The 12,361-nt window shown below is 34.7% G+C and overlaps 1 protein-coding gene across 7 annotated transcripts; it reads left to right on the forward strand.

The window, feature by feature from the left end:
- Positions 1-615: 615 nt before the first annotated feature.
- LOC106075796 (neuronal acetylcholine receptor subunit beta-3-like) lies at positions 616-11,242 on the forward strand. Of its 7 annotated transcripts, none has more exons than XM_056039650.1 (8): positions 616-775; positions 1,883-2,194; positions 3,202-3,332; positions 4,889-5,006; positions 5,924-6,085; positions 8,137-8,266; positions 9,691-9,863; positions 10,854-11,242. In XM_056039650.1, the coding sequence occupies exons 2-8, from the start codon at positions 1,904-1,906 to the stop codon at positions 11,214-11,216; spliced, it is 1,368 nt and encodes a 455-aa protein (XP_055895625.1). In that variant the 5' UTR covers positions 616-775; positions 1,883-1,903; the 3' UTR covers positions 11,217-11,242. The 7 variants fall into 7 exon arrangements, with proteins under 7 accessions (XP_055895625.1, XP_055895628.1, XP_013092139.2 ...); XM_056039653.1 differs by having other exon boundaries at positions 679-775; positions 1,978-2,194; XM_013236685.2 differs by lacking the exon at positions 616-775 and adding an exon at positions 782-937 and having other exon boundaries at positions 1,978-2,194.
- Positions 11,243-12,361: the final 1,119 nt, after the last annotated feature.

Genomic DNA, 12,361 nt, shown 5'->3' on the forward strand with positions numbered 1-12,361 from the left:
TTTATTTATGTCTATGGGGCCCATCTAAAAGACTTAGCCTGTTTGGAAGCTAAATATTGACATAAACCAAAGTGCACTTTAAAAGATTATTTACATAAGTTGTTTAACGAACAGCTATTTCATTCTCACCACTTAGATCTATACCCACAACCTCTCATGACCCAGTTAAAAGTTCTTTATTTTGGTCTTTCTTTTCAATTTAAGAAAACATATAGGTTAGGTAAGTTTGGCGGTGCTACTCAATGAATATTCAAGTTACAACAAGCTTAGGGCTAAAAGGGTGTGACATTAAAATCTGTTACTGTCACTAACAATAGAGGTTCTCTGTTAAACTCATTTTAAGGTCAAACGTAATAGAAAATTGAAATATATTAAGCCTAATAGGCCTATTCCTGCTTTGTTTCCTATATTGACTATATATCAAACATATAAAAATAGGGTATATGCCTACACCTAACATAGTTTCCTTCGGAATAAGAGATCTTTATACAAATTTTATTCAGATAATAATTACTTGTTATTTGCTTATTTTTCATGTCAGATATTTAACAGTTGGCCTAAGTTAAAGTTAAAGAAGATATTCCCTTACAGTAATTCTAACACATTTTGTGTGTGTGAATATTTCAATGCTTAATAAAACTAGTTCAAATTGGGGGACCGCTGATCTATATTTATACCATTTCACTGAACCGTGGCATTTTATTCAAATGTGTTTTACCCTTACATGTAATCATTATATTTCACGGTGCCTTCAGTTTCACTGTTAAGCGTTGCGGTTGGCTATTTTTATTGTTTTTCATTTGATTTCATGTGTTCTTGAAATCTGAGATTTTATTGACTCGTTCAGGCAAACTAAGCTCTCTTATTTGTTTTGGGGCGCTATCGACTTGAATCTACTTTTTGTTGTTGTTGTCATGGTGTTGGTCAAGCACATGTAGTGAGATGGAATTCGATATTCTCTTATATGAGTTCTATAATGATTTTTGTTCTGTACACAGTGTTTGAGATCAACATCTATTTTGTTCTGTGTATATAGATCTAGATACGTTGTATATAGATCTAGATAAGTTTTGTCACATTTGAACAAATACATTGCTTAAGGCTTCAGAATATCTTTGCTTAAAAAAAATAGCGAAAAAAAAGATGAAATGAATTGAAATGAGATTACAGTTCGTGCTGAAACCAGTCAGTTAAAAGCTTTTCAGAATTACCGAATAAAAAATTGTTTTAATTCAATTTTAATTTACATACTTACGTAGTCTGTTCTAATTCTCGATGCTTCTTATCAATTTTTGGATATATAACTTGTGTTATCAAGCATTTTGCATTGATAAAACGTTGTTTGTGTAGACCCTTTTTTTTTTCATTAGATGAAAACAAATTTTACAATCAAACATCTCTCTCTCAGAATTTAGGTCATTGGTTAATATGCATGACTAAATGCATGACGCGTAGGACGTAATTATCTTCATTTTTGAAGTAACGTCTGTATTATATAAGATAAGATAACATTTGACGTTATTTAAAGTTAATTACTATGCACAACGGCAAGAGCACAAAGGCTTACTACATGCTTAATCACTTTCATAATAATTGGCTAGATTTCATTAAAAAAACAACTTTAGTTCTCTCATTCTCTAACTACGTAAACAGACTAAGCCATATTTGTTTTATACTTTGACATAACATAGCCTACAGATCCTTAACCATTTGTAAAAAGCACATTCCGTTCTTCTGGCCTCTAGCAATACAGAAATAAATCATTGTTCACAATTCAGATTAATCTTATTTCTAAACCTTTGCTTCAATTCTCAGTTAAAATGTTATTTTGTACTTACGTACCTGCATTTGCTGGTATCAAAGAATTTTTTTTTATTTGAAGATATAACATTTTGATATTAAAATGGGTAGACATGTAGTGAAATACATTTCGTTAAACTTTGCTTGTCGTGCATTTCTGATGCTTTTGGTGTACAGTTTATGGGCTAACGGCCAGACGTACGACGACACTTCAAACCTGTTTAATGACCTTCTTGTCAGCTCTGGTTACAACACAGAGGTGAGGCCACTGCTCAACCAGTCCAAGACTATGATGGTGGACGTTGGATTTCAGCTGATTTCTATAGTGGAAGTAAATGATGTGGCGCAGAGTTTTGTCTGCAATGGTTTTATATTTTTCTCATGGACAGATGAGGTAAGTTGGAATAGCGTGAGTAGATACTAGTGTATTACATAACTATGGTGTATGCTTCGTGAGTAGATACTAGTGTATTACATAACTATGGTGTATACTTTCTGGTTGTCTTTTTGTTCACATTGAGTAATTGTTTTTGCTTTATTCCCAGAATAAGAATTCTCAAAATGTTAAGCTTTATTGTCTCTTGGCTAATACAGCCCGCCTATGAATTAAACCAGATTTCAATGACAACAAACTTCTGGTGATGTTACTTACGTTTCAAAAAGGCTACGTCTGTGATCCGAGAGTGGTTACATGAAAAATGGTTGAAATCCTGGGACGAATCCGTTAAGGCCAGTCGTGTCTTGCAGCATATGCGTTTCCAGGACCTTGATGATCAATGGTAGAGATTCAAATAATTGGAAGAAACAATAATAGTGCAGTGCAGAACGAGAAACTGTTCCATATGTGCTTACTTTGCTCTATTCTAGCCAAATTTTGTTCTCTTTGCTGACACTGCGTAGAGTCAGTGGAGACAGTGGTGCATGTCTTGCAAGTGTGTCCGTAACGTATCTGGAGTCACTAGACCTGTTTGGGACCTATAAGACACTACGCCGAAAAGCAGTTTCTCGCCAGGGAATTATAGGAGTAGTCCTTCCTGTCCTGATGACCATCAGAGTTCATCTCACGTGAAGAAGAGGCTTAGATGGGCTGCTAGTTTTTATTAACTTTGAACTGAATTCACAATGTAACCTCTAAGAATACCACTTCAATGAATTTGTATTTATAGTCAGTTTCTGTTACCGGTACATGGATGGCTGCCTGCTTTTGTGGTATGTGCTTCAGACTCGTGACGAGGGTCCCTAATACGAACCTCATCCTCTTCTATCCCCTGCCAAACTGCACACTGCGTCTATCGCTTGAATAACAAGCCAAAACATATTGACACTACTAAAATAAACAAATTATTACATTCTAACACATATAACGTTAATAAAAATAATTTCTCCAACTTACTATTTCAGAAACTTAAGTGGAATATGTCTAAGTATGGAGGTCAGAACTTAATTCACCCTGTACCAGGCATGATCTGGAGACCAAGGGTCATATTGATGAATACATTGGGAGACAGAGATCTATTTGGTGATGATAAAGCGTTAGTATCATCTAGTACTACATTAGTATCATCAAGTAGCCTTCTACATTAGTGTCGAACCTCAAGCCCCCTTCATAGGTAGCCAAGCCAAGCGAAGTTCAAGCTTACTTAGCCTCTCGACGATGCATAGTATCATCTAGTACTACGTTATTATCATCTAGTACTACGTTAGTATCATCTAGTGCTACATTAGTATTACCAAGTAGCACTACGTTAGTATCATCTAGTACTCCGTTAGTATTACCTAGTACTACGTTAGTATTATCTAGTACTATGTTAGTATTATCTAGTACTACGTTAGTATCATCTATTGCTACGTTAGTGCCATCTAGTACTACGTTTGTACCATCTAGTACTATGATAGTATTATTTAGTACTACATAAGTATCATCCAGTGCTACGTTAGTACCATCTAGTACTACGTTAGTACCATCTAGTACTGCGTTAGTATTATCTAGTACTATATTAGTATTATCTAGTGTTACGTTAGTATCATCTAGTATTACATTAGTATCATCTAGTACTATGTTATTATCATCTAGTACTACTTTAGTATCATCTACTGCAGTGTTTCCCAAAGTGGGGTACCGTACCCCCAGGTGTACGGGAAGACTTTGGAGGGGTACGCGTTACACCTCATTAAATATGCTTATTTAAAAAACAATACCTCGTTATTATGTTCTGTTAATAAATTAAAGTGTGGTGTGGGGGGCGGGGCGAGGGGTACTCAGCATTACAAAAATTATAAAAGGGGTACACATAGGTCAAAAGTTTGTGAAACACTGATCTAGTACTACGTTATTATCAGCTAACACTAAGAATGTTAACATAGCAAGATCTTTCCGTCATCATAATGTTTAGCTTTTTAAATGAATTAGATTTCAATTACACTCTTTACTATAGATCTAACCTACTTACATAAGTTGTGTAATAAAATTACCTTACCTTTTCACCTTCATGCTTAAAAAAAAACTACAACCAATAAAACAACCTACATGCAGAAAGAAACGGACGAGCAAATTGTTTTCCATTGACATAACTTCTCAAACAAAGTATGGATTAGTGAAGGATTAGTGATGACAATAAAAATATTACAGTCCTCTATCTTAATTTCCTAAAATAGAGCTAATGAAATTGTTTCAAACATTACAAAGGATGTGTCATTTAAAGAAATGTTAAAATGATTAAAATAGTTTTGTAAACATTACATTATAACGTTATTACGTTTCTGAGCTGTAAAGCTCTTGGGTTCGAATCCTCGTGAAGACTGGGATTTTTAATTTCTGGATCTTTGGGCGCCTCTGAGTCCACGCAGCTCTAATGGGTACCTGACTTTAGTTGGGAAAAAGTAATGGCGGTTGGTCGTTCTGCTAGCCAAATGACACCCTCGTTAACCGTGGGACACAGAAACAGATGACCTTTACACCACAGATCCCAGAGATCGCAATTTCTGAAATATATAAACATATATATATAGACATTTTTGTTTCAATGGACAAAGTAAAAAAACAGTAGGCATAGCATTGTGACATACTTATTTCTTTATTAATGAACAGACCAATTATTATAACCAACTTTGGGATGGTAAGGTGGATGCCTGGAGGTCTGTTCCCAACATCCTGCGACCTACAGATGACAAATTACCCGTTTGATAGGCAAACCTGTAAAATTAAGGTGAGTTCTGGTGTCGGTTACTTCTGTGCGAGGAAAATAAGCTGCAAATATCTTCAAACATTTGTCTTTATTTTGCATAGTATTATGAATTAAAGAAATTCATTCAAAAGAAAATAGAATTAGGTCTTATGCATATCCATGTGTTAATATCGTCGTGTATAGTTAGTCATTGGTTTTCATGTCGGACTAATGTTCCAATGTAGGATGGATATCGACTTAAAAATCTTAAACTGTTTAGATATGGGAGCTCTAGTAATCAACATCAGAAATTAATCCTTTTTTTTCATCAAAACAATACTTGCAGGCTCCAAGCAAGTGGAACAAGCTATATCACGGCTCTAATTGCACTAGGGAAGAAGGAACATTAGTAGAATTTGTCCTAGCATATTGTATTTTTCTGTGTATTTAATTAATTTTTGCTTCTGTATATATTAGTTATGGTTTAGAGATTAATGCATTATTGCTTCTTTACTTTTTAGTCTTCTATTCAGTGTGTGTCTCTAAATTTAGTGATTTTACTAACGGTGTTACTCTAGTCCAATGGTAATGTTTGTAGTTTATAAATATATCACGACTCTATTTTGCGTCATTTCTAGTTTCTTTGTTAAAGTTCTCACTGTCACGTAATGCATGAAATGGGACATGCCAATCTGTGTGTGACTTTTTGTTTTGTCTTTTCAGAGTCATATTGACTCTCATTCATTCCTCTAACTGAAAATGTGAGTTAACTTTGAAATATATTTAATCTTTTTTTCTTATTTTTAACACAATGACAGTATCTTGTCTTGAGTTGTAAACGTTTTATCTTTCTTTGAAATTTAAATTTATCCTGTCAAAATTAAATTAAAAACAGTTAATACCAATGTCAATTTTTGTTTTTCTAAATCTCGATGTATTTCAATGTTTTAAAATTCTAGATGGTTGCTATGTCCCTGGGGGTCAACGAGATGCAGTTCAACGCCACGGCCACAGAAGTCGGACAACTTTTCTACACTTTGAACGGGGAATGGGAGCTGACTCAAGGATACATTGCCATTGGGCGTACAATGACAGGACCTATCGGACTCTCTTCAGTTGAGGTACTTCATTGGCCAGGTATTAGTGTCTGAAAAACAAAAGAAACGGCTACTCTTTGTTACTGAGCATTTCAAGCTAAGCATTTTAAATTATGAGGTAAATTACGCATCATTTTTTAAGTCAAAGTAATGATATTTTAAACCAGATGATACCCATGCAACGCTACGGTTTAAATAGTTGGTATGTAAGTTTATTTCCCCCGGAACACTCTTATATCCATCAATAAAACGGCCAGTATTACAACGCTTCTCCACCACCAACACAATTTGCTAGCCCTCAAATTTTATGTCCTTATTTTCTTTCATTCTACAAATGAAGGGCCCGCAACCCTCTATTATTATAAGAGTATGCACAAACAATTCTTTGGCCCATCAGTTAGGCCGTGGGATATTCTAATGAAATGGCTGTGCTTGCTATCCATGCTTCGTTGGTATATGTGAATATCGCCTTGAAAACTTTTAAACCCATCACTAAAACGGCCCGGAGTTCAACGCTACCCAGAGCCAGCACAATTTTCTAGCCTTCTAATTCTTTAAGTAACAGACCGCTTTATTTTTGCTCTCATTCTTCAATTGAAAGGCTCGCTAGCCCTTATTATGGATTATGCACAAATACTTCTTAGACCCATCAGTTGTAGTCCTCTTATCAACCTGTATTATAAAGCCACAAAACACAAACACATCTATGTTTTTAAAGAAACGCCGCTCACCAGCAATACACGTTTTGGCCCTTGTAAATTCATTGGAACAGTCAGTATTACAATTCAGTATTTCTATTCGTACCTTAGTCCTCTCTTGATTTATTTTTATTTAGTCAGTCATCGATCTAAAGAGGGACCTTATTTAGAATAAGTTATTCTAACAAACTGTATTATACAATCCCCCTCAAACACGTACGCACACACACTCACACTTTTAATAGGCCCTTATATTCAGTGTACCATTTTTTTTGGCATTAGAATAAAAGACTCTACTTGTAGATTTAGATCTAGATCTAGTCGTTTTACAATGGGTCTCATTCACCAATCGTAAACAAACAACATTTAATTCTCACGTGATTCTCTATCTCTCCAATACAAATTACGTAATACACACAGGCTGTCACGTGACAGTTTTTTTTCATTGTTTTATTAATATTATCACGTTTGTTTACGATTGGTGAATGAAGTCCATTGTTCTACACATACAGACGCTTTCATACAGATGCAAAAAGTACAAACACATTTGATCATCACAATGATCTAAGGATAGTTCCCTCACATTCACTGTGACAATTATCTACAACTAGAGAAGAATTACATTAAAGACCTGTGAAGAAATAGACATAGGCCTAAAGAAAACAAAACGGAACGAAAGAAAGTTATGAGATAATTAAGTTTTAATAAGTGCTTAAAGCCTTTAATCGGAAAAAAGTTTTTTTTCTTTTTTTTAGTTTTTTACTTTAGACATTAAAATGTCGCCTTTCAAATACATAGAAATTGCGATTTAAAAAATCATTTTGGTAAATTTAACCACTGCGATTTTTATTTAAAAAATGGCTTAGTTGTCCTAGGCTTAAGTTAAGTAAGAATATAGTTTAAATTTTCTTATTTCATTCTCCACAGCAAGTTAGAAAATTAGTGATCATTATTAGGCTACTTATAAGTAAGTGATGAGTGGTCAGGACCAAAAAGCTTACACTGTAAGCATAGGCCTAGCAGTACTAAAAATGTACTAAAATTTAATTGATATAAGATGAATTATAGGCTACGTTATATGTTGATACAGCGCATATGGTGCGCTTATATCATCAACTATTTACCCTATTATTTATAATTTTTACAATCAAGGATTGGTCTCTTTTGTCACACATGAAGCTGCAAAAGGAACAGATAGTTTCTTGAGACTTAAAATGCCACAGAAATACAGATACAATTATCTTAACACATTTTAAATATTATATTTTAATAAGATTTATCTTTAGACTTATATTTTTGTAATGTAATACCAATCATTGTAACTCTTACTTTTGCCTATCTGTGACTAGACATTTAACAATGATTGAAACATTTCAGGTAACATTTGAATTAAAAAGGAGACCATTCTTCTTTCTGATCAACATACTACTCCCAGTTGTCTTTCTTTCTTTCCTCAACATCTTAGTGTTCATCATTCCGGTTGATTCTGGCGAGAAAATTGGCTATGGTTAGTGCTGTTTTATATTTCACTATTAGTTTCTTAAATAGGAATAGTTCAAATGCATGCATATTGGGCTTACATTTATTTGTTGGATTATCTCAAATTTTCATTTTAATTTACTTTCAAGTAGACTAAAAAATAACAACTGTTAGTCGTAGATATCACTTTCCGTTTATTTTTTTTTTAATTTTACAATCCCTGTTATTAGCTTGCAAACTCTTCATGGGTTCAAAAACCTGAATGGACACGGATCTTGAAAACGGCTCTGACGCTTTATGCATATCTTTGGCCAAAGAATTAGGCCTACTAGCTAATTGTACACACAGGAAAAACTCTGGTTTGACCCATATATTTTTTGCAAATGATAATCTTCTAAAATTAAATTTGGCATTCGTCTTTTCATTTTAAACATCAGCGGAGATTCCCGCACGTATTCATTAAAGAGTTAAAAAAAAAGACTTTCAGGAACATTTTGCCAACCGTCTTTTGTAGAGTTCCTTAGTTTGGCTGATAGAATTAACTTGTGGCAAAATACAAATGTTTATCAATTAATTAACGTTAAAAAAATGTTCCCTTTTTATCTATTATTCATTAACTACTAAGATCAAAAAGCCATTAGCTTCGTAAAGGGGGAAACGTCTTTTTAAAAAAGTACTTTTTTATATTTTACTTGCTTTTCATCCTACTACACATGTTAGTTTGATCTTTATTCACATAAAGAACAGGGGATCTACATTGAGAAATACAAATAGAACTAAACGATAGAGCTCAACAGTTAACTTCAAAACAAAAAAACATATATATAAGACTTTGGCACCTCAGGGTGAGAGAATCTAAATCTTAAACCACCGTCTAATCCTTCCCGTGTCGAAGAGCAGTGCGAATAAACAAATTTATATATACGGTGTTGTAACCCATTTTAAAAGAAAAAGTATTTAAGTTTATACCACGTATTCTATGCTTGCTGACAGTAGAGTTCAAAGTGGAAGGTTCCACGGTTTGCTTGTTATACTGGAGCATCGGGATTATTTATCTTTGTCTGCAAGAGATGCCTTTTCCATTTAATGTTGCATGTTTGTCTTAGACGTTTGTAAGGGGGGCACACATAATTTTATCCTGGGTAAAGATGACAAAACTATCCCTATAGCGCTTTCCCCTTTAGGCGTGGGGTCTGGAGTGTTAACCCCAATCGTCACTCCCTCAGGCCGCTCTAGCTACTATAGATTCATTTGTTAAACAATTGTTGCATAAAAATTTTGTCCTCTTATATATTTTTCGTGTCGAAAGGGTAAGTTGTTTAACTTAAAATTCTACAAAAGGCCTACGTATTGAGAGTTTCAAGAGGTGTGTGTGTGTGTGTGTGGGGGGGTCATTATAATGTAATTCTAGTTGTTTACTAACATCACATTGCTAGTGACTTTCTCTTGCAGGTATAACGGTCTTGTTGGCTCTGTCCGTATTTCTCAGTATCGTTAGTTCCATGATTCCAAGGTCATCACTGACCATCCCTAAGGTCACGGTGTACGTGTTTCTACTGCTGATCATCTCCATGTTGACGGTGATTGACAGTATTATCATTGTCTACTTACAACATAAAGAGGAGGTAACTATGCAAATCTTAACACTTTTTTTTTTCTAGCAGCGTTGCCCTTTATTTACTTCCAATGTAAAAAGATAATTAATCAGAGGTGTCTAGTGAGGGCTATTTCTATTGTTTACCAACAGCTTTAGAAACAAATAGCCCAGCGCTTAAACCCCTATAATATACTTAATTTTAGCCTTATATCTCTTCGGAGGAAGGGGGGATAAACCGCCAACAAAAGATCTTCTGGTCCTCTGTCCTGGGCTATATTTTACATTTTAATATTCCAGGCTTGGGCGGACTGACCACTGACCAGATGAGCATTTGAGCGAACGTCCCGTGGGTTTGCACCCTATTGAAATGCACACCTCGTGAACCGCTTGGTATTCTAGTATGCACATAAAGCATAATGAAGTCGCCATTGTATTTTGTGTGTGTGCCTGTTTGAAGATGCGGCCTATGACATAAGTGTCAGAAATCTGGCCACCGGAACTTAAAATTTGAACACCTTCAGATTACCCACGTTGAGTAGTTCATTACGCCCGCGTTTTCGTACATTGTATAGATCACAATTCAGACCTTTTGCGGAACTAGTAAATGGCGTTGTAGACGCTGTTGAAATTCATTGAGATGTAGCTGCTTTGTTTTTTAGTAAAGTAAAGTAATATTCCCATGTCAGACCTTGCGATCTATAGTTCGGAATCCTCATGTTAAGGTTATCTGTTTCTTTGGCCTACGGTTAACTAGCTGGGTGAAGTGTGGCCAGCGCAACGGCCAACCGCCTTTACTTTCCCGAACTTATGTCGAGTACCCATTTAGAGTTGGGTGGACTTCAATGCGCCCTCAAAATCCCGAAATTCAAAATCTTCACTGAGATTTCGCACCCAGGACCCTAGGCTCGGAAACAAAGCGCTTAACCACTCAGCCACGAGCCTCCCCTTTGATGTTGACGCTAGACGTAACCCGTGTTCAGCATTCATGTATGATTTATTCTAATACATTATTTAACAGGAAGAAGAAAAGCATCAAAAAGCCCATGAGAATTTTCGAAGCGCTTTTACCAAAGTCAGAAGTCTGCAAAGAGCTGTCCACCCGATGGAGCCAGCAAGTTTTCGAGATTACCAGAAGGGGAAGAAAGTGAGCGCCAGTGTCCCTGCACTAGATCAGCTGTCTGATGAGATTTACCTCCCTTTTTCTTTGCCTGTTTCAAAGACAGGAAGTAAAACTGATGTCAAAGGTGAAACCCACAAAAGCAGACGCGTGAACAACTATCGGCTGATTGGCAAATATATTGACAAATGTTCTTTTGTTTTCTTTTTAATCGTTTGGTTAGCTGTTACCTTAGCGTTTTTGTTGAGTATGTCTCAAGATTAAAGACTCAGAAATGAGAAAGAAATTTATTTTCTGTTTGTTTATTAGTGGAATGTAAAACTGACAAATCAAGATTGGATTTAGACGCTGAGTTATATGAAATCTTGGGCTCTTTTATAAATCCTTTATGTATATACTTCTCAAATACCTTGCGGGTTAAATTTTTTAAACTGATATACGATAACGACGTTTATAGATAGTGAAAGAACACATTTTTAACTTAAAATCATTATTCATATTAAACTCAAATATACATTTTTTGTTGAGTGGGGGAGGGGAGGGCGGTGGAAGGGAAGGAGAGGGACCCTCTAGATTACTCTAGCAAATGAGAATCAAAGCCTGCATCGCCTCCCTTCTATCTCTGCCTACAGAAACAAACAACAAAACTAGTTTATGACTAGGTAAACACATTAAAACCATCAGAGTATTCCTAAATGTAATTTACTTGTCCCCGATTAATTATAACCTGAACTCTTTTTTCCGGGATATTTTAGGCTGTCTCAGAACTAGGTATTTATTGGAAATATAAAGTTATTTGCACTTGTTTTAGACTTAATCACGTACTACATGCCATGTACACAATACTTGTGTCATTGTTGCAAAAAAAAAAAAGAAATAGTGCCTGTTTTAAATTGGTTGTCGACAATGAATATATCAACTATACATGTTAGATTCAATCTGTACAGGACGTTGAAAGCAAAATTAATTGGTGTATACCACTAGAGAGAGAATTGTATTTATAAACCATATTTTCCTATGTTTTGTTTACAACATTTTGGTATTATGAGTGTTTCTATGACTTTTTTTTTTACAATAATCATTGCAAATTTTAAATGTAAATGCTGAAATTCTAAAAGAAATTGAATATGTTTAATTGTCATTAATTTAAAAAAAAGTGATATCAAAAGGTCACTTCCAAAAATAATAAAAATAGAATGCACTGATGAAGTATAAAAAATGCCTATATTTGTAACATAACATTATTGGTTTTATACATTAGTAAATGGACAGAATTGTTTAGTGAATACAAGCATTCTACACAAAATTGATTCATAATTTTGAAAAAGAAAAAATATAAACTGCCAGCTACCATACCATAACTTGTATTTCTCTTGAATAAAATAGCATCGCAGTACTTGCTTGTGAAA

Source organism: Biomphalaria glabrata, chromosome 8 (assembly GCF_947242115.1).
Source record: "Biomphalaria glabrata chromosome 8, xgBioGlab47.1, whole genome shotgun sequence".
Classification (NCBI taxonomy): Eukaryota; Metazoa; Mollusca; class Gastropoda; family Planorbidae; genus Biomphalaria; species Biomphalaria glabrata.